Source organism: Lipophrys pholis (genome assembly GCF_963383615.2).
Source record: "Lipophrys pholis genome assembly, chromosome: 16".
In the NCBI taxonomy this organism is placed as follows: Eukaryota; Metazoa; Chordata; class Actinopteri; order Blenniiformes; family Blenniidae; genus Lipophrys; species Lipophrys pholis.
This window is the reverse complement of record NC_137634.1, coordinates 10,402,805-10,424,032: the sequence shown is the minus strand read 5'-3', so window position 1 is coordinate 10,424,032 and position 21,228 is coordinate 10,402,805. Positions and strand designations below refer to the sequence as shown.

The window sequence follows — 21,228 nt, the reverse complement described above, 5'->3', positions numbered from 1 at the left end:
GTAGCCTGGCTGTATTAAAAAAGGCAATTTAAAAAAACTTTCCCAATTTAACATATTTAACTTCTGTAGGCTTAAAATTATAAAACTTTTATGACTGTCTTTATTATTATTATTATTATTATTATTATTATTATTATTATTATTATTATTAGTAGTAGTAGTAGTAGTAGTAGTAGTAGTATTATATATTGTCTCATCATAAGGCGAGCTGTGATGGACAATATGCTTTATAATTGAAACTATCACATCAACACATTGCCATTGTCAACCACAGCAGCTTTTACTGGGAAGTTCATTTTTTCTGGATACCGTTCCACTTGACATATGTACCGTCTCAGTTGGTAAACTTACTTCACAGGTCAAAAAGTTATGAAAAGTATATTTTTTTCAAGTTGATCCACCTAGTTCATATGAATTCTATATAATTTCCATGTTTGAAAGATCATTGGCAAACTAGTAAAAAGATAAATGTGATCAAATTCAATTAAAAATGTATTTCAAGTACTAATAGATCATTAAAAATGTTTAGTAATATTATAATAGGATTATTTATAATGCTCACAATAGCAGAAGTTTTGCCTTCACTGTGTATTTTCATTGACAGGATTTTTGTCACAGATTGGCTGAAAGCCTTTCAATCCAGCCTCAGAATATTCCAAATGCTGCAAGACTTTATTTTAATGCAAACCACAATCTGTGTTTCTCTCCAAATGTTTAGCAACAAACATTGACTCATTTGATGCTAAATCAGTTCTTTCAAGGACAATTCGCATTTATTCCCATTGCCTTTGGTGTAATGCACCTTTACTGAGTCATTTTTTTTAATAACTCATCCAAAACTGACAGCAGCCACTATTCTGATGATTTTGGCTGACGGTGTTTTCTCTTTGAATCACACGGCCCCTTTAATCAGCAGATTCCTGCTTCACCTTGGCTTCAGATGATCTTTGGAGTCAGATAACATTTTAGAGCGGCGACACTTTTCCTCAAATGTGTTGATAGTGCAAATCAATAGACGACATCGAGGCCATAGCTCCATGTGAAAAGACCCCACACACTCTTAAGAGTGTGGCTCTTTTATAAAAAAATCCTCCTCAGTCCCCATAGAAAATCACGGCTCCCATCGCTATACAGTGCAACAGACAGAACCACGGGGGGAAACACTTAGCCAGGTCTGGAGGTTCTCTTGCATGAGGATTTTCCTCTACTTTATGAATAACCCAGATCTTGATGACTTGCTTTATGTCACACACCAGCCAGGTGCAGCCGGCTACCTCAGGAATAATTCATTGCAAAGGCAGTTCCTCCAAGATAAACTGCTGGAGAGGAAGAAGGAAAACCTGGAAGAAGTCACATATTTCTGCCACTTGGGTAAGATTTTTAGTGTTCTCCTCAACTTAGAATATGGATACGATTTTCTGGAATATGTAATCCTATGGTTAAATGTATGGATATACATGTTGATATATTGTGTAGGCTACTAAATACCAGTGATATGGTGAGATCAAACTGCAGCCATTCGGTCACTTAATATTGTATTGTTGAAAAATAACGAAATACTGAACACATCATGTTCGACCCTGAGAAAACTGGTGTAGTATGAGTGTTCATTATGATAGCACTTTAATTTAGTCTACAGATGTTAAGATTTGCTTTCAATTCATAAGAGAATTTGCTTCCTTTGCCAATTACACCTGTTTGAAATGAAATAAAACATCTTGTTGATGTTATATCAGGCTGCTTTGAAAATATAATTACATTTGTGTTAACTGGTTCATAAACCTTCCTGCCAGGAAAAAGTAAATCCTTAAGCTGCAATGCAAGTCTTCAGTCAAGTCATTTAGAAAATACTAGTGTCTGATTGGACCATAGCATAGCACCTTATGTAAATATTTCCATATTCTGTACACTGAGCATGTTCTGAGTCCAGTTATTCAGAAAACACATGAAATATTCTGACATTCATCAAATGACATTTTTTCACTGAAGCCAAGCATAAGTCACAGTTCATAGATTTCATGGGGTGTGCTGCAGGAGGAAAACAAAAGGTTATTATAGCACAACATTCGTTGTGTTTGTGTTTGCAGACCGTGTGTACTCATATGTGTCTTGTGGATCTGGCCTTATAAAGTTGATGTGAAGTTCCCCCCCCCCCCCCTGGGGATGTTACAGTTTCTGTGTAACAACAGTGAAAAGAAAAGAAAATGACATGGTACTTTTATTTTGAAATGTCCCAATTCTCCGCATGAATTGATCATACAATGTCATTTTAGACATGCATGAGTCTCAGGTTTTGATAAGAACAATGTTCTTACCATATGATCACACAAAGACTCATACTATGTCATAGCTCTTTTAAGCACAACTTTCAGGGGACGGAAAAAACAACAACACAAAAGTTATGCTGATTTTCATTTAAACTATTTGCATTCGTAAACTTGGGACACACAATACATTTATTCAGTAATACATACGGCAGGCATAGAATACAAGAAGCACATCTCACTATAATGTAGTCATTAATTTGCAAAGGTAGTTTAAGAAGACAATTTATTGTAAGGATACTGCTGGTGAAATTAAATGATGAAATAAGCTTCAGTGCAAAACCTTGAGTTTAATAGTTCTAACAATCAAGGACTATACACAATTATAGTGAGTTATTTCAAACTGAGATAATCTTTACAAGACAAGTTATATGTTGTTTTTTTTTTATTGCTAATGGCTCCAAACAGCTGTTAACAATATAACGTTATAATTTGAAAATGATATCAGTTTGAAAATGGCCTGGGGGCCATTTAGGGTCACCAATCAACCTTACATGCATGTTTTTGAACTTTGGGAGGAAACTACAGTAGCTGGAGAACCCCCCCCCACACACACACACACACACAGATAGAACATGCAAACTCAATACAGAGAGGTCACCACACCCGGCTGGTATTTGAATCCACGCTCTTCATCGTGCATCCGTCAAATTCCTCTATTTCATTTTTTGTCTGATGACATTGATTCAAACTGTAATGAATTAATCTTTATTTCGAACATACAAACATACAGAAAAGAAAACTCTAGATGAATAAAAGATCTACCACAGGGAAAATAAGTAAAGGCATGCTTACAACCATGAGATACATATAGTGGAAAGATACTGCTGAGACATTCCAAATAAAAAAGCACAATGTACACAATTTTCTATTAATTCGTCATTTCTCATTAACCCCTCACTGGCTGGTTTGAGACAGCTGAAGGGACATGGGGGGTCATACAATGGACATCAGATCACTTAATACACTTAATTGAGAAGATTGTACTGCATATATCGCAGGGTCTGCTAAAGAGCTGATCCAAATCTATCTATTCATTATTGACTCATTTTTAAGAGATGGACCAGAAAAAGACCTCTTCAAGGACGAGCTCAGATATGTATTGCATGCACTATTCTCTTTATTAAATTGTTGAATGAATTCACAAAAATGCTTACTTGTAATAATAGTGAGGAATAGTAGTAGTAGTAGTAGTAGTAGTTTTAGCACCAGGGACAGCACCAGCCTCAACAACAGAGCATCTTCTTCCCTCGGAATACTAAAATAAAACCGTGCACGGTGTTTCCCATGTGACTGTGAAGAGGTCAGAGAACCCACCCACACACACCCACCCACCCACCCACCACCACCACCACCACCACCCTACACACACACCCACCCACCACCACCACCCTACACACACACACACCCACCACCACTTTTCTCCTTTCTTGTCCCTGTTGAACGCCAGCGGGAGTCGGTGTAGTTAAAGGACGGCCCTTCTTCTGGATGCTCGGCCGCGGGTCGAGTCGAAGGGGGGACGAAGCTGCTGCGGATATCCGTCTTGTACCTGCCTCGGAAGAAGAAAAAAAAAAAAAAAAAAAAAAAGAAAGAAAAAAAACCGGGGTCCTCTCGTTTCGCCGTGGTTTTTTCACCCCCCGTTTCCAAGCTTAGATAAAGAGAGGTTTGGTTTCGTAAGGCGCTGCACCGGTAGCAGCGCGGAGGGAGAGACGCTTTTTTTCTTCTTCTTCTTCTTCCCCTCTCCTCCTCCTCCTCGAGGATGCGGAATTAACGGGGAAAACCTTGATCGGTGTCACCTGGGAAAATTAACCGTTAACACTCGAATTAGCATAGCCGCTCGCATCGGTAGCAAAAGGACGAGATTTTTTTTTTCTTCTTTCTTTTTTTTTTTTCCTCTTCCCAATATCTGGTGAAATATCACATTAAAAAAAAACAACAACAATAACAAAAAAAAAAAAAACAGACGCCGTGAAGATTCTATCGACAGCCTCTTCGAGAGAAGACTGAATCCGGGGGGGGGGGTAAGCTCTATTTTCTGTCTTTTCTTCCTCCACAGCAGCAGCAGCAGCAGCAGCAGCAGCAGGCTGCCCACTAATAACAAAGCTAATGAGAGGAGCCTCGTTCAGGTGACTGCTGTTAGCTCGCAGCCGCCGTTAGCTTCACCACACAACCTCATTGCATCGCGTTTTGTGTTCCTCTGTGACAGAAAAGAAAAAACAAAATAACCCCGATATGTGAGCTGCACTGTCTGGTCTGCGACGCCTCACGTTACTTTATTGGAAGCCATTCTCGTCTCCCTCTCTCTCGTTTATATATTACATGTGTGTCTTCTTGCCTTTTGTTTGAATCCATGTCAGAACGCAGCCACATTTTATCTGCGTGCTCCCCTACGAGCCAGCCTGTGGATCTTTTCATTCAGCATCTGCTGTGAACACACAAACCTTGTTGCTTCCTACACCCACCCCTTTTGGGAATCTTTATTTATTTATTTATTTAGCTAGTTATGTCACTGGTATTTGGTAAAACTGCATTATTTTTATTCGACATTGTGGACTGTGTGGTTATGTTATGATGGCACACAGATTTCTACACTGCGTGTCTGGCCTAGACAGTGAGTCATAGCAGGGATGCATCACCTAAAAGTATGAGGGGGAAAAAAGGGTCTTTAACTCCCTATACAAATGAGACTGGACGCGTTGTTTTGTCGAGATGGGGAAGTTTCTCAGATTCGAATTGAGCAGATTGCTCAGAGCTGACATTTACTGCACACCACGTGTGCTTGATGACCCACAAACATCAACTCATTGAGAAAAAAAAGAGGTTGAAGAGAGGAAAAACAAAAAAAACAGAGACATACTTCCTTCCCCATCACTATTCTTGATGAGCGGTTTTGTTTACTCTCTTGTGCCCATCCAAGATCTAGAAAGACTCTGTTATGGAAACATCCTTTATAACGAAGCATCGTAATTGCTTCAGGTTCCATTTATCATCTGAATGTTGGTAATCCTGTAAAGATAAATGCAGGCTGTAGTTGAGGAATATATTTACGAAATCAAGAAATACTTTCAGTGTTTACTCTGTTATGCGTAAATTCCGTGGATATTCCTAAAGAAGTAGTAAATTCAACCACGGTGGAATGTTGTAGATGCTTGAGTAAACAACCAAATGAATAAATAAATTTTCCCTTATATTTTCAACATTTATTTTCCAATTACTTTACTATCCCTTGTATGTTGGTAGTGACTTTAAAGAAGCAGTTTCCTACTTGGATCCATTTGCGTAAGATTTTCTTGATTTTATTTTTATTTCACTAAGAAAACGCTGATGGTCAGTTGTCATGGTGGACATAGACTTAACAGTGATTATTTGATGTTCACAATTGATGTATTCAGTGTGTAGCTTGGGTTACTACCATGAGATGCCACCCTAAGATATTTATTCTAAAGTTTGAATTGTATACTGGATAACTGGACACATTTAGTTTTGTTTTTTTTGTCTGGGTCTTGATTATGTGATGGGATAAACAAGCATTGTTTTGGTGAATTTAACATCCCGGTTGTGGTCGCTCCACAAACTGTGTTTCAAAGTTGAAGAGATAAGCTTAAGACAACAGAGGCAAAGTCACAAATTGACGTGTTTGTCTTGAAGCTTTCAGCACATGTTAGCACATCCATGTCATCATGCAGGGGACCCAGTTCTGCAAAGCAGATCTGTGTGGCCACGCAATTCATCTCCATGTAAAGTCGCTGCTAAGGTCATACTTTGTGTGCATAACACTCATTACGCTAACATTTGAGGACCTGCTTCATACAGGAAACCAGAATGAAAAAGCACAAACATTGTGCTATGAAACAGTTTTGTTTTGATTGTGGCTGTTTTGTGTTTCTCAGCATCACAGTTTTGATACAATTTGGGGCACAATTTGATATTTATTGACTCTTTACTAAAGAGCTCTGTCCTGAATAATACTTTAATGGAAGTTATTACTGAAAAATTTTGATAGTTTCTTCATGTTTTTTTTTTTATCCTGACCACCTTACACTGCTTTCCCCCCTTTTTTAAAGGCGTTTCTCCACTATATCGCTTGTTTGCAAAATGTGCTTTTCCATTAAGTCTTTGAAAAGGTCACTCAGTTTTAATAGCGTCTTGACTAAACTTGAGCCACTAGAGGGTGGTGTGAAGACGTTTCCTTTGGCGCTCACCTTCTTGAGCTGACGGTTATGAGACATCAACCGCAGGCAGCATTAGGTACTGATGGGAAACGGCCACATACTAGATATTTAATAATTAACAACATCCCACTGGCGCTCTGGCTGATATGGAGCCTCGGTCACCTGCTGTGATATGGCAAAATGACAAAATTGGACGTTACTACAAAAATGATATTGTGTAATTGTGTGTCAAAGCGTACTGTGTACTTGGAATAATGTACTAGCTATTACTTAGATCCTGTGATCCTTTGTCTCTTCTGTGGGTTACCCAGCCTTCCTGGGCAAACATCAGTGTCATTTCTTTCACGTCATGTGCACATACTTGACTCTGCTTGTGATCAGTAATACAAATATACTTTAAACTTGTATTTACTTAACCTGTAGAGAAACGTGAAAGATGTTAACCGCTCATCACGTGAAGCATGGAGCTGAATTTGGGTATTTGTGTGAAAAACTGGCTAACCAGGGAGCACATATAAGATTAATTATTTGCAGGTGCACTTGGGAGGAACTTGGCACATGTCAAAGATGGATGTCATAAAAGTTCTCTCTCGTAGTACTCTCTCATAGTTATTGTATTTGAGTAAAGATTACTAGACTATGTCTAGTCTGCAAACTGATAACTGCTACCCCTGAGAACATAATTCATAATGTGTCCATGCCCACAGGGGGAAATAATTGCAGAGCCTTTTTTTTTTTTTTTTTTAAATAAAGCTACAGACAAATAGATGGCTGTGAGCCGGCTTTGTGGCTGGCGAGATGAACAACTTTTAACAATAGGTTGGCCCTGCGAGTGCGGGCCCCCTATAGTGCTGATTCTCAAAATCCCCCTTGAACAAGCTTTTCTTTCAATTCATGCTATTCACACTTTCATTTTGCTGCAGTGAACCATATCCCTAACTAAGTCAGTATTTGCCCTTTGGTGCTGATTTCCAGTGTGCATTTTGTCCTCTAACTTTCCTTTTGTTTTGTTTTTTAAGTTGTGTAAATATTAACACCGCAAGCTCACACACCAGAACATACCTAGAACTAAAGTGTGAGTAGTACGCGCACTGACCTTAGCTTTGTCCAGACTTACGGAAAGATGGGGTTTTATTTACAGTAAATGCGATGCTGATTTTGTGCTCACATAAAACCGGTTCTTTAATGGCCCATTGAAGTTAGTCTGAAATTAAAAAAGCACCGACTGTAATCTGACTCCATGAGCAATAACTGTACGTGAATCTGTTTGACTGAACAATCACAAGAATACGTCTGTACTGAAATAAGACAATCAGGAACCTATGGGATAGTGGGACATAGCTGGCGATAGCGCCCAACAAATTAACATGCACACTTTTAGTTTTCTGTAAAAACCACATTCTAAATGAGCAAAGCTCTGCAGGACTAGATATCCTTGTTTAAAGATTAGATCAGTGGGAAGTCTGTGTTCAGTGCCTTTTGCGGGGGAAGACTTCTCATGAAGAGAGAGAAAAAATATTGAGCAGTTGGTGCACCTTTGCTTCACAGGGTCACAAAATGTTGCACACCCCCTCAGTTTCTGCCTGCCAACTCAATTCATAGAGCTGTGTCAGAAAGCATTAACATCTGTAGTCTTTTCCTTAAACACTCATTAAAAAAGCATTCACTTGCAATTACCTCCTGACATAAGTGATACCATTTAGTGATGATATTCAGCTCCGAGTTTTACTTAGTTTGTTCTCAAGCCTCCAATCTAACTTGAGAATATTTGAATTGGCAGCTGTTTCATGCCCCAGTTATCCTGAACTTGTTATGATTAAGCGGCTAAACTCCAAGAGACATGGTAACATGCAGTCGCTTATGTCGAGAGGCCGCGTCCCAATACAACCACACATGTACTATCCATGGTGGAGCTTTTGAAGTGGCGCTCATTAAACAGTTCAAACCTTAGAAAAGTCCAGGGCAGGTGTCGTGTAGTTTTTTTTCATTTTCATTTTTATCAGTGTCTCTTTTGAGTGCTTCTCGTAGTGTGAGGTATTGAACCTTGCTTGTGGAGTGTTTAAAATGTCTTCACCTTAATCTTTCGACAGTATCTGGAAAGTGATAACCTCATCAATACACCACATACAGGCCCACTAACAGTGTCTATGCCTTCATTGGGACTTTGGATTTGTTTGTTTTAAAATGGCCTCATCTGCATAAATATTCCATAGACTGATGTTTATTTCAAAGCACAGCTACAACTCGGACTCCGTCAGCAAAAGCAGCCACTTTTATTTTGCACTATTAGTGCAGGATGTGATTTTTCTATCTTATTGTACTTCTTTTTTTTTTTTTCGCGAGTATTTGTGGACACTCGAGTGTAGTTTATGCCCTCGAACATTCTGTGTTTTTTCATTTGATATTCAACTTTACTAATTTCAAGACTGATAGTTAAGTATAAAACTTTAAGTTGCATGTATCGGTTTTTAATATCAACATTACCTGAAAATATGTATATTTGTTCATTATCAGTATGATTTAAAATGTTTTATTTTATTTGACCGAAAATCAAATGAGATGAAAGAAATGTCACGGAAGAACGACTCCAATCTCCTCTAAATGTTTATTAAACAGCTTTGTGCTACATTGAGTGCTTGTGCAGGAAATCAAAGTAACATGTCTCCATCAGTGTGTGGCGGGCATGCTGGCCGCCTGAGTGTTTGATGAATGTGATGCTACAGGTCAACAAAAGACCTCTGCTGTCCTATTCAGCAGGGCATTCAGGCCGGGATCAGCGGCCTGTGGAGGGGCCTCTGATGCTTGTGCGCCTCTGGCCGCCTCATCTCTGCAAACAGGAAAGGCATGAACGGCTGGCCTCAACTCTCTGCTGACTCCTCCATTGTGTGGGGCCACTTTGGCGGGGCAGGCATTGTGTCCCATATTTTGGGATTGACCACCCCCCCGCCACAACCAGCATCACTGGAGTATCACCGGCAGGTTGATTTGGGGTGAACGCAGAGATGCCACCTCAGCGTAAACTTGAGAAATGTGTTCATATCGGGCTCAGAGCTGCTTTACAGCCAAAAGGCATTTGACATGTGAAGGATGCTTCCGTGTATTTGAATTAATATAAGTTGTAAAATACCGGCTATGTTTTTGAGGCTGTTGGTTAGAGTTGTGTGTGAGGTTCCACCGCTCCTTTGTTTGGCATTACAGGGAGTGGTTGTGTGTGTCTGCGCCTGTCTTCCCTATTCCCCTGGTGCCCGGTGACAGTGTGCCTGGCTAATGTGCACAGTCCTAATTCCCAGTGGGGCGACTGATTGTGGGCTCTATTTCTCTTTTCCTCTCTCCCTGATTAACGGGTGCAGTGACAAACAGACCAGCTGGGCGAAGGGAAGCAACTCTGGGGAGGGAGGAGGGATGTCTGCGAGCGAAATAGAAACGAGGTGGTGGCGCTGTCTGTCATGCCTCCAGCTCTGCCCTGCTTTCTTAACCGGTGTCATTCTGTTGTGGAGCCACAGCCTGATGTGTGTCTGTCCAGTCGGGAGCTGGGCCACAGCCTCGAGGCGCTCCTTTGTGCCCTACTTTCATTCGTCTCTTTTTTTCAGAAGCATTATTTTTCTAAACACTCGTGGTTGATGTCTTGTTTGTCTGTTTTGAAGTGATCAAGCATACTTTCGCACGTTTAAAAACCTTAAGTTTGGCTGTTTTGTTTTTTGCCTGTCTTTTGAAAAGACATATCGCAGTGTAAAGGATACCTGACAGATTAGAAATACTTCATTGCATTAACGTGTATCTTTTGTTGTGCGTTTGTGGATTAGGCCTCGAGGGGATTTTCTTTCCCTGAAAACCTCTTTCATGCCCCCTTTTTGTGCCACATCTGTCTGCCCTCCTGTTTCTGTCTACGTATTGGTGATATGAGCTGTGTTGTTGGAAAATGCATACAGCAGGTTTGCACTTCACATTCAATGCATGTATGAATACAAGTGTGCTCAAGGTGATCCTTTATGACTTGAAACTGTTTTTGTGAAGTTAAAGTTCAAGGCACTGTTTTCTGTGGGCGTTCTATCTGAAGTGGGGAGAGGCATTTAGTTGTAGGTGTTGACTGACCTATTTCATGTGCTGATATGCTGATGCACTGTATGGCTTCACGCAGCGTGGGTGGGTTTGCATGTGTGGCTTTTCGAGGCACTTTGGGCGTGAGTGGAAGGGTTGTTGAATGAAAAGGTGTAATAGGTCAGCTCAGCTTGCATGTGTGGTTTTAATGTCACATAGCGTTGTGTGGGCGGATGAGCGTGGCCGTCTGTATCATAGTAGGTCAGAGGATTGTTTGTCTGATCCATTGAGGGGTGATTAGTGCAGACACAGAGTCTAGTCTCTTCCTACCCTTAACAAGGGGGGGGTTCCTCTCTTTTGCCACTGTCAGACTCCTGTGACCTTACTGGCTCCGCCCCATCCTCCAGACCCCCTCCTCTGTCCCCGCCTACAAACAGATTGCCATGGAGTATATCTCTGCCAGGTCTGCGCTGGCCAGCGTGGGTTTTTTTTTTTCTTATTTTTTTTTTTTGTGGCTTTTGCTTCTTTGCTGTGATGTTTGGTTATTTAAGCTGTAAAGAAATTTGACCACTTAATTCTTTCTCAGCTGCACTACATTAGTCGCATACTGTTTTTTTTCTTTTCTTTTAGTTTCAACTGATTTCCTTCATAAACGGCTACGAATGACATGAACACAAATGGGTCCAAGGGGTCAACTGAAGCTAGAGAATCTTTTTTTTCGTGACTTTTGGATAGATGTTGGTCAAAACTCAAGAATTGATACTCTACTGAGCTATCTACAAGCACACTCGGCTCATCAGGCTCGATCCTCAGCCGAGTCCTGGGGTGCCACTGAATGAGGAGGTAAAAGGTCGGGGGGCAACGTGGAGGCGTTGTTCTGCCCTCTTCATAATCCCTGCATTTAGTTTCTATTCCCAGCCACTTCTTAATCTTGCACTAATAGGATTTGCCAAGCTTTTGTTTTTGTTTTTGTTTTTTTTAATAGCTTGATGTGTGTGTGTGTGTGTGTGTGTGTGTGTGTGTGTGTGTGTGTGTGTGTGTGTGTGTGTGTGTGTGTGTGTGTGTGTGTGTGTGTGTGTGTGTGTGTGTGTGTGTGTGTGTGTGTGTGTGTGTGTGTGTGTGTGTGTGTGTGTGTGTGTGTGTGTGTGTGTGTGTGTGTGTGTGTGTGTGTGTGTGTGTGTGTGTGTGTGTGTGTGACTGGTTTGCCTTGTCTAGAGATGAGTTGGGTTCTAGATTTAGCATATCAAGATAATGTCTGTAGGTCCAAGGTCTATAGATAAAAACTCAGGTTGAGGATTTTAATGCTGGAGCTTTTTTCAATGTTTATTATGCTTAGAACCAGCTAGAGTTGTACAAAGGAAGACTTTGATATCAGGTTGATTAAATTAGAAATTGCAGTGTGTACTGGTGGATAATTAGATAAAAGAATATCACCCAAGTGCAATATTTTTTTTCCAATTCTGACCTAGAAGTTGTAGAAATGTAAATGGGAGCATCGCATAAGAAGCAAGTTCACTGATGTAATGTAAACATGGTGAAAAATGACTTTCCAACGCAATGCACAGCAGAAATATACATCAGCCCCTTCTTGTATATTGTGGATAATATTGCATGTCTGCCATGTGTTTCTTACACTTAATACTGGAAGGGACAAATGTACGCTCTATCTTTGCATTACTGAAGAGTATTGACTTTCCCAATTGTTGGTTATTGATTGTCTCGTTTGATTCCTGGCCCTGACATGAGGAATGTCCTGCAGACACATTACTGACGGTTTTTCATTGAGTCCGATAAATCTCTGGCATTGATTGCTATCGCGCTTAATCAATCACCTGGAGGAAAAGGAGTGAATACATAGCCTCCTTAATGTGTAGCGTGAGCTCAGATGCCTCACTTTATCTTCACTACAGTCCCTCTTATTCCCTTTTCGCTTCATCGTCTCACCACAGCGCAACATAATCTTGTGACACTGAAAGTCATTCTGTCATGTTGGCCACATGTGACTTCTGCGGTTTGCACCATTGATTGTATGAATCAAACACTAAATCAAAGGAGTGTTCAGCAGTTCTCAGTCATGCTTAGACTTGTAGTACTTCCTCTTAATAACCGGCCAATTCCTTACCTCTCTCACCTCTCTGTCAGTCAGTCAGCCACAGCTACTAGACACAACAAAAGATAAACTAACAGGTATTAGCAAACTGACGACTCAACCTCGCCTATTAATCTGTTCAATGCTCTTAAGCAAATGGCCTCAGTTAGTTAATGGGTCTCTGGCAGGAGGCTTAATCTTAATGTAGGTCCCCCATTGTGTCAGTATAGAATAATAAAGACAAAATCTGTCTGGCTTCATTCAGTTAGTCTCATACAAATGGCTCACTTACTGACGCCATATGTCTAAGGTGTGTATATTTTAGCTTCTATTCAGATTTTGGTGGCTGGACATTTGTAAGATTTGAGACTTGTGACCTCTGTGCCGTCCGCTGAAAAACGATATCAACACTATTTAGTCTGGAATGCATGTAGCCTTCAGTATATTTAATAATTTTCGTCTTGTTAAGCAGAATAAACTGTTACGACGAAGGTATGATAGGGTTTTGCAACTTGATAATATATGGCAATACTTTTGAACGGCTTGGATGTATGTACATATCAGTGAGTCAGCGGTTGTTGGGAGGAGGGCGTGTCCTTGATGTGTATGATGTATTGATTGTTTCCATGTCAGGCTGCTTTGTATTTGTAACTGAATGCTAAAGTCAAACAAACCACAGAGTAGAAAGTACAAGGCAGGCTGACTGATGTATTTTTAGGATTTTGACCACAAGCAGGCTGTCGAGTCCTATTTGTTGTTTATATGAGATCCTGTCTTGGTTTCCACCACATATTGTGATTTACACGGGGATGCACTTACATGTCGCAAACATATCATGCTTGAAAGAATAAAATGAGAATACTTTATAAAACACTGTCAGATGTATTTGTGTGTTACTATTACATAATGGGTGCCCAGGCCTTACCACATGACTGTGCCATGATATTTGGACTCAACACTCCTTGTTATTGTGTCGACATGTCTACATAGATCTGTCACAACTTTTGATATATCATTGGTAATCTGTGTGTAATGCATAACACCTGCAGGAGTTTTTCCAATGTATATTTATACAGACAGCACCACATTAATTGATACTAAAGTTTTGTCACAACAGTCGGGACAAGATTAGATAAGAGGAATTTTCTAGCGTCTTAAGCGTTTCTATAATGAGGCTTTAACTGAAAACTTACAGCCTTAATGGCAGTGGCTGAACTTATCTGTAGTTTTGTAGCAGTTGTGCGCTCAGGCAGTTACTCTGTGTCAGCCTCCATTTGCATGCGGCAGTCGTTTGAGGACATCAAACTAAAGTGCACCTGGAGATGTATGGGTACGCAGAAGAGTGTCTTTTTTTTATTTTTTCAAACCCTAGACATAGTAAATATCAGCCAAGCTAATGAAATACAATTGCCTGGATGTTAACATTTTAAGGTGTAGAAAACGACGCAGTGTGCTCTCTTTGCGTTGTCGCCTTTACACTGAACGTGGATACTTTTGTGTTTCCCTGTCTGTTGTAGGTTGAATGTGTTTTCTGCCAGCTCGGACACCATGAGCACGATCTCGCCAACAGATTTTGACAGCTTGGAGATCCAGCAGCAGTATAATGACATCAACAACCGCTGGGACCTGGCAGCAGAGACGGAGTGGGACAATGAGAACAGTTCAGCTCGCCTCTTTGAACGATCTCGAATTAAAGCTCTTGCAGGTACGTCACGCGCCATCGCTCGCGCCATTAGGAACGGTGTGGATGTTATGCGCATAACTCAAACGAGACATGCGTTTGTGTGTGCCTTCTTTGTCAGAGATAGTGCTCCTATTTTGCTAGTTGTGTGGCGATTATTTGTGAAAACAGCACTTTTAAATATGCAGCAGGCAGCTGCAGATGACATGTAAAGATGACAGTGATGAATGACAGAATAACACTAACTCACAAAAATCTAATTAGGTTTTGTAGACATGGGAGCAGATTGGATTCTTTTCCCTCCCAAGAGCCACCATCCTCTCTTTATAGAGCAAGACAGGAATACTTGCAAAAGGAGGACAACGCTGTATTGTAATTTCACCAAAGATGAACTCTATGTAGGCTTGTTTTTTTTTCTTTTTGGGTGAATTTCCTTTTTTTTTTTTTCTGCAAGAACATCCCTACCCATGTGTTGTTCATGCTTTGAGCTAACCGAAATGAAGTTGAAGACTTGTTTATACAACGTTAATGTTGTTCTGATGACAGATTTATTCCTCAAAGACATGTGCCCTTGACACTCTGGATATCCTTCCAAGCTGTGCACACGCATGCCAGTCTGGCTGTGCTGGTAGATCCAGATATGGAAACTCAGGTTGAACTCTTGAATGCCTTGTCAGCCACTTTATTACATCCTGTGTGCGAATTAATCCAACTATTTAAAAAGGCAGCAACATTCTGCAGACGTGTTCTTGCTTGTAGTCAGAACAGGCTGCAGTAACATAAAGGGCCCAGCAGAGGGAAGCAACACACACACACACACACGCACGTTTGCACTGGCGCCAAAATACTTTTTAAGAGATAAAACGAATTATTTCCCTTTCAAATTCAGCTTCACTTACTCTCTCAGCTGAGAACAAACTTCAGATGTTTCCGTATTCAGAGGAGTAAGATTTACTCATCATACAGTCTTTGGAAATAGCTTCTGTTTTGCTATAATTGTATTGCATTCTATTATAATGTCGTGTCTGTAATGATACTGCTTGCACACATGTACCTGTATGAGCGCGTGGGCAGGCGTGTACAGGACTGCACATTTGCCTCTATTTGAAGACCCACAATCCTCTCTGTCTAACAAGTGCAGACTTGATGTGCACATTCTTTGACTTGCTATAGCAGCTATTTCCCCCAGGCTGAGCTCCTGCCCACCATTTCCAAGTTATCCCTAAATGTCAAGTCCTTCTGCCTTTTGTAGTGAGCTGCCTACTCACTCATTCCTCGTCAACTTTATTGCTCGATCAATTCTTGTCTGCTTTTCACATTGTTCCTTGTTTGCATTTCTGAAGCATCTTCCACTGGGATGGGAGTTTTATCACTCCACGGGTTCAACATGAGTGCATGTGACATATTTCTCTGTAGCAATCCCTCCGTCCACATCATTTCAAATTTTAGGAACAGTTTTTAGTTCTACTGGTTAAGCTTCTGTCTGTCTTCCCCTGTATTGTGGTGAGATGGATCAAATTCACATGCTCGGCACGAGAGCTCTCTTTTCACCCCCTCTGATCGTGCTCATTTCCCCGGCAGCTTCTATCTTTTCGTGTGTCTCGTCTGGGTTCATTCACTAAGGCCAAGCCGTCATTAATTATCATTATTTCTGTCTGGTAAATGCAAGAGTTTCTCCCACATTTCACTTTGGCAGATTTATCAACTTGTTTTCACATCACACAAGGTTCATAATGTAACTGTTAACCTTATTCAGTGTGTTTATTATGTAGTATTAGTATGTCCAAATGATTAATGTGTGGTGGAGAGGGAGAACATTTCTATACCATGATTTGTTAGCAAGCGTATGCCAGACATGTCTACCTGCTTAATGGTTTTGTGATACATAGTATATGTCCAATGGTGTCTTAAATGAGCATTGCTGTGGTTTACTAGTGTTGTCGGCGCATGTGACCATAACTAAGCATCTGTTCCTCAGGAGGAAGTATATCCTCATTAGGCCGGTCTTCCTCCATAAACACCCAGTCAAAGAAGCCCTGGGGCCTGTGGTCCTCTAATGAGACCCATCCAGATGCTGCCAGCTCATCGGTACAAACGCAGATCACAAAATAATGACACTTTTATGCCACTACCCCCTGACCAGACCAAAAAGATGTCGACTTTTAAGGCTATGACCTTCGTCCTCTGTGTTTTTATATGGCACTTAACTTTGCTTCACATTTTTAAGCCGCGACAAGCTTGAATCTCATGCCGTCCGTTTTAGCGTCAAAAATATTTTTACAGTGGTCTCTAATTGTATACATGCTGATTGTAATAATCTTAGTATTACACAAAATGTAATTACTAGTGATTTATTGTTGCTGTTACATAGAGAAGGCTCTCGTAAAACTTCATGTTCATATTCTACTTTAAAAGTTGTGATTATTGTTGATGTTCCTTTGTTTAAAGACATGTTTTAAAATCCCAGCACAGACCTTCAATCTTCTTAAAAAGACCACTTTAACAGTGAGAAAAGTGAATGTTGTTGCTTCACAGGTGCTGTAATGCTTCATTTCATGCTTTATCCTGTGCTAGTAAAACATAAAACCTGTTGAAACAGTATAGGTGCCGTAATGATTTTTAAACGGAGATGACTCACTCGTCTTCCGCCACTACCTAAACATATGCCTGACAAACAAAGGATATACAATTTGACTTTTTCAAATGCCGTTGAGGCCGGGAGAGCTCTTGCGTGTTGTTTCTGAGACTTTCTCAACAGCTTCCTTCCTGTGTGAACGCCTTCTCTGAAGTAAACCTCTGACTTCAGAAAAAGGGCAGATCAAGTGTTGCCTTAGAGAGTGACAGAGGTAAGAAGAAACCGCACAGAGATAATACCTTGCGAACTGATTGGGACTTTCGTGATGCACCTTCTTTACAGGCCACACCCCAGTGCGCCCTGGAATTAAGGTGGAGTTGGATAATCCACCTCGAGCTACACTGAGTAAAGGACTCTAATGGTTTAGTCCACCACTACACCTCCTCCCTCCTTTTTACCCTACCACCATGTTCTTCCTTTGTGCTCCTCCCTCAAACACACCTTATGCAAATGACATGATTTTCAGAAGGCACAGCAGGCTTTGTTTACACAGCTATCCAACCATGGCCGGTTAGCTCGCTCTGCTCTGCTCCACTAAATGCCTGTTGAGAGTTTGGAGGGAAGGAATACCCAGGCTTTCTTTACCACAACCACGGAGGAGGCCAGGAGAGCGCTGGAGTGGATGAAACAAGAGAACATTTTGTTCTTGAGTTTTGTTGAAATATTTCTATGAAAAAAAACAAACCCTCGTCTATCCTTGCTGCCATCGCGGTGCTTCCTTTGGAGGTGGGACGTACAGTAGATGAAGTGAAGAACAGGCGGCAACTTTTTCACGCGTGTGTCGTGTCCTGTGTGTGAGGCACAGCAGCAGCAGGCTCAACCAAGACATTTTGGATATCTAAATCTTCACCTATCAAAGGATTTCATACTTTTTTGCAACTGTTGCCTTTGTGTGCTATGTGCATTGCCATTCATTCTGCATCTAAGAGGAATACTTATTAGAGAGATCATTTAAAAAGAGAAAAAAAGACGATGGAATGGGAGCAGAGGGAAAGAGAGCCCTGCTTGTCTCCAGCAGCATTCGTTAATCAGGTGCAATATTCTAATATTCTGGAAGGAAGATTTAAACAGCTCCAAGGTAAGAGTCTTAACTCAGAATAAATATTTGTTCATTTATATCACCTGTTCTCGTCGTGTCTCAAACTCTCTGATGTGTTAATGTTTACACGTATTGATTAACTTTCTGCAGTCTTTAACACAGGTCCAGTTGTTTGGTTCAGCTAGAGAGAATATCTGATGTCGAATTGAACTAATTGACCAGGGTTTGTCATAGGTGCAGGTGCTTTTGAGTTACAACTGAATCGGAGTAGTTCAGCGGTTTGCTATGATAAGTGTTTTACCTGTTGGAGGTTGAAGAATTCTTTTTCTCTTCGTTCGGCCCTTTTTCCGATTCGTCTGTAGAGAGAAACGATACCCATACGTGACACTGTACGCTTCAGCTCAGATCTAAAGCTCGCAGGCAGTCTGGCACCTGATCACTAGGCCACCTGTCCTTTCTTATCTTATTACAATGCACAGCTCTGTATCTGGCCAAAGCCTGCATGGCCCGGGAGGTCCAGCACACGGAAGTCGTAGGCCATTGGTTGTGGCTCAGGAAAGAATGTGTTAACTGAGTGAAACTTTTATAATAAGGAAAACTCAAACTTCCAAATCCTTTTTTATTTTTATTTTTTTTTATTTTATTTATTTTTTTAATTACCTTTTAAGTATCGGGCATGTTCATATTTAATTCAGCTTTTGATATGTTAATCCTGACTTCAGTGTAAGGTTTATTGTAGATGAGTGTTCATATGAAACTGAAATGTCTAGTCAGTTTTGTGCATGAAGATCAGTCTTGCTCATTTCCTGTCCCGTCCTCAATAGAGCTGTCTTTGTAGTTATTTGAGGGTCACGTCTGCTATTCCAGCATGCTTGACATTCTTTTAGTGACCCAACAATATTTAAAATATAAAATAAATACTTTGATGACAAGAATCCTTGAGATTGAGCCAGTAAAAAGAAGAAAATGTCTATAAAGGACTATCTGAATTTTAAAATCTCTCCTCCGTGTCCACACGGACTGCAACAAGGATCCTGAGTGGCGATAAAATTCACACACGCAAAAAAGATTGTATTATGTTCTTCAAATATTGTACAAGAGTTCAGCTCTGTGATTCATTCAGGCAAGCCCGTACACAAATAGGCTAAATAAATGTACACACCTCCAGTTTTGGCTTTTTAAGTGGGGGAAGAAAAAATTAAATTTCTTGATGTGCAATTTTATGGGGTCATATATTGGTCACCACATATTCTTTCTGACATGATTTTGTACACTTCCTTACACAAAAAAAGAAGGAGGGGGTGGGCAGAGATCTATTCAAACTGAACAGTCTATTGTATGTTATTTGTTACATTTCCTATTATTTAGTTTTCTGTTTATTACATTTCTGGATATGTCCTTGATCAGGTTTGTTGTGAATATACTGATACAGAGCCAGATGCACGCACACATTCAGACGGCACCCACTTGTATTTCCAGTTTGACCATCCCTGCAGCTCATTCTTTGTGTCACGTCAGCCTCGTGTGGAATTATGATGTCGCTAGAATGACAAAGTAGAAGATGTGCACTCAGCCATCTTGTCATGCTTCCACTCATAAACCGATTGGCATGGAAATGCATCGCGAACTTTCTTTGTTTAAACAGTTGTGACTTTACAAGACAAATGTGAAAGAAAATCTACTACCAAAACTGTCAAATGTATTGTTTTTATTGCAAGTTTTCTTTTGTTTTTTTTTCCCCGTTCAAGACAAATACAGTGAGAGTTTTGCTAACCTACAGACTCCCGGTCCAAAGGGTCGATGTCCAAGCGACAAGTGACCTGCTGTGGACTTTAGCTAGACTGTTACCCCCCCAGGCTTTCACAGCATGTGTTTAGTCAAATAGTGTGTACTTTGACCCAACTTGTGACGTTTGTTGTCCTTCAAGACATTCAGAGACACACAAAAAAATGAAGTGATGACCAAACAATGGTTGAAGGATTTTCTATGTCCCGTCAGTGCCACCAGGTAATTGTTTTCTACATTATTGACATGACCAAAACTATTGTTTTATTTTCTTTCTTTCAGTGTACCACTAACCATTTTTTTAATGTTTGGCTTCATTCACATTTAGAATTTCTGCCGTGAGCAATCTGTGTTGGTCAAGTATCCAGTGTAGAAGCACACTATGAATTAACTGCCGTAACCTAATATTTCTAAAACTCTTGGTGAAAGCTCTGACTCCGGTGGCCTCCAGCTGTACCAGAGTCACATTACCTTGTTGAAGGTTTACTGCACGTACACACAAACACTTCCAAAATGGCTTTTTGTTTGTCTAGTTCAGCCAATATTGACAGCTTGCTGCTAAAGAGACTGACAAGAAAGTGCAGTTTTAGAAATGTCAGGACAGTTATTGTCCTTTTTATATTTGATGCCCTTTTTTTGCATTCAGACTTTGCTGCTGAGGGATGCTCGTTTCTGTCTTTCGCTCTCAAGGGATTGGCCTTGGCCGGTTTCTTTCTCGCTTACCTCCCTCATTCTCACCTCCAGCTGCAGATAGCGCAGGGAAAAGTGACTGTAGAAGTATTCAGTCTTCAAAAAGGAAAGAAATGTCCAGTACTGACAGGTATTTTTATTTTTTTTTTTGAATTGTGGGAACAAACCTGTTGAAGTTGGACAAGTATTTATACTTGCCGGCACAAACTGTCGGGTGTAATTCTTAACATGTGCCATTTGTGGCGAGGCGGCGGTTTTACCACGGCCCCGACTTTCAAAGTCGTGAGCAAAGGAAGGGCAGTTCCGCTTTAAAGGAGAACGGAAATTTCAACGCGTACACATCTCCATGTGTCAGATTGTTCACTACGAGTCTTGGATTGTGACAAGTGAAAAAAACAAAGTGGAATATTACAGTGCAGCATGGATCAGTGTAATTCTGTTGTTGATTCGCAGCTAAAGATTTGATGTTCTTTCCATGCTTGACTTTTTAGACAGATTGTTTCTATAGCTGAAGGGACCTTGATGAAAATGAACACAAACCATGGAGGTTGAGAGAAAACCGTGATGAAATTTCTTGTGGAAACACCTTTGACCGAGTGTGGTAACCTATTAATGTGTGACTCTGATTTGTAGTCAGGTTTAGGGAATTATCAAGGGAGGGAGAAGAAAATGGAGTCAGTCTATCCATGGAACACAGTCGAGCTTGGCAGCTATGAATAGCTGAGTGTACGTGGTGTACTTTTGTTCTGTTGCTGAAACATTATTTCCCCCCCAA

General features: G+C 40.6%; 1 protein-coding gene across 2 annotated transcripts in view; it reads left to right on the top strand.

The window, feature by feature from the left end:
- Nucleotides 1-17,410: 17,410 nt before the first annotated feature.
- sptbn2 (spectrin, beta, non-erythrocytic 2) overlaps nucleotides 17,411-21,228 on the top strand; it is a 28,030-nt gene continuing 24,212 nt past the window's right edge. For both annotated transcript variants that reach the window (XM_080483585.1, XM_080483586.1), the window contains exon 1: nucleotides 17,411-18,017. In XM_080483585.1, the coding sequence (XP_080339711.1) occupies nucleotides 17,912-18,017 (106 nt within the window). In that variant the 5' untranslated portion in view covers nucleotides 17,411-17,911. The remainder of the gene's footprint in view (nucleotides 18,018-21,228) is intronic.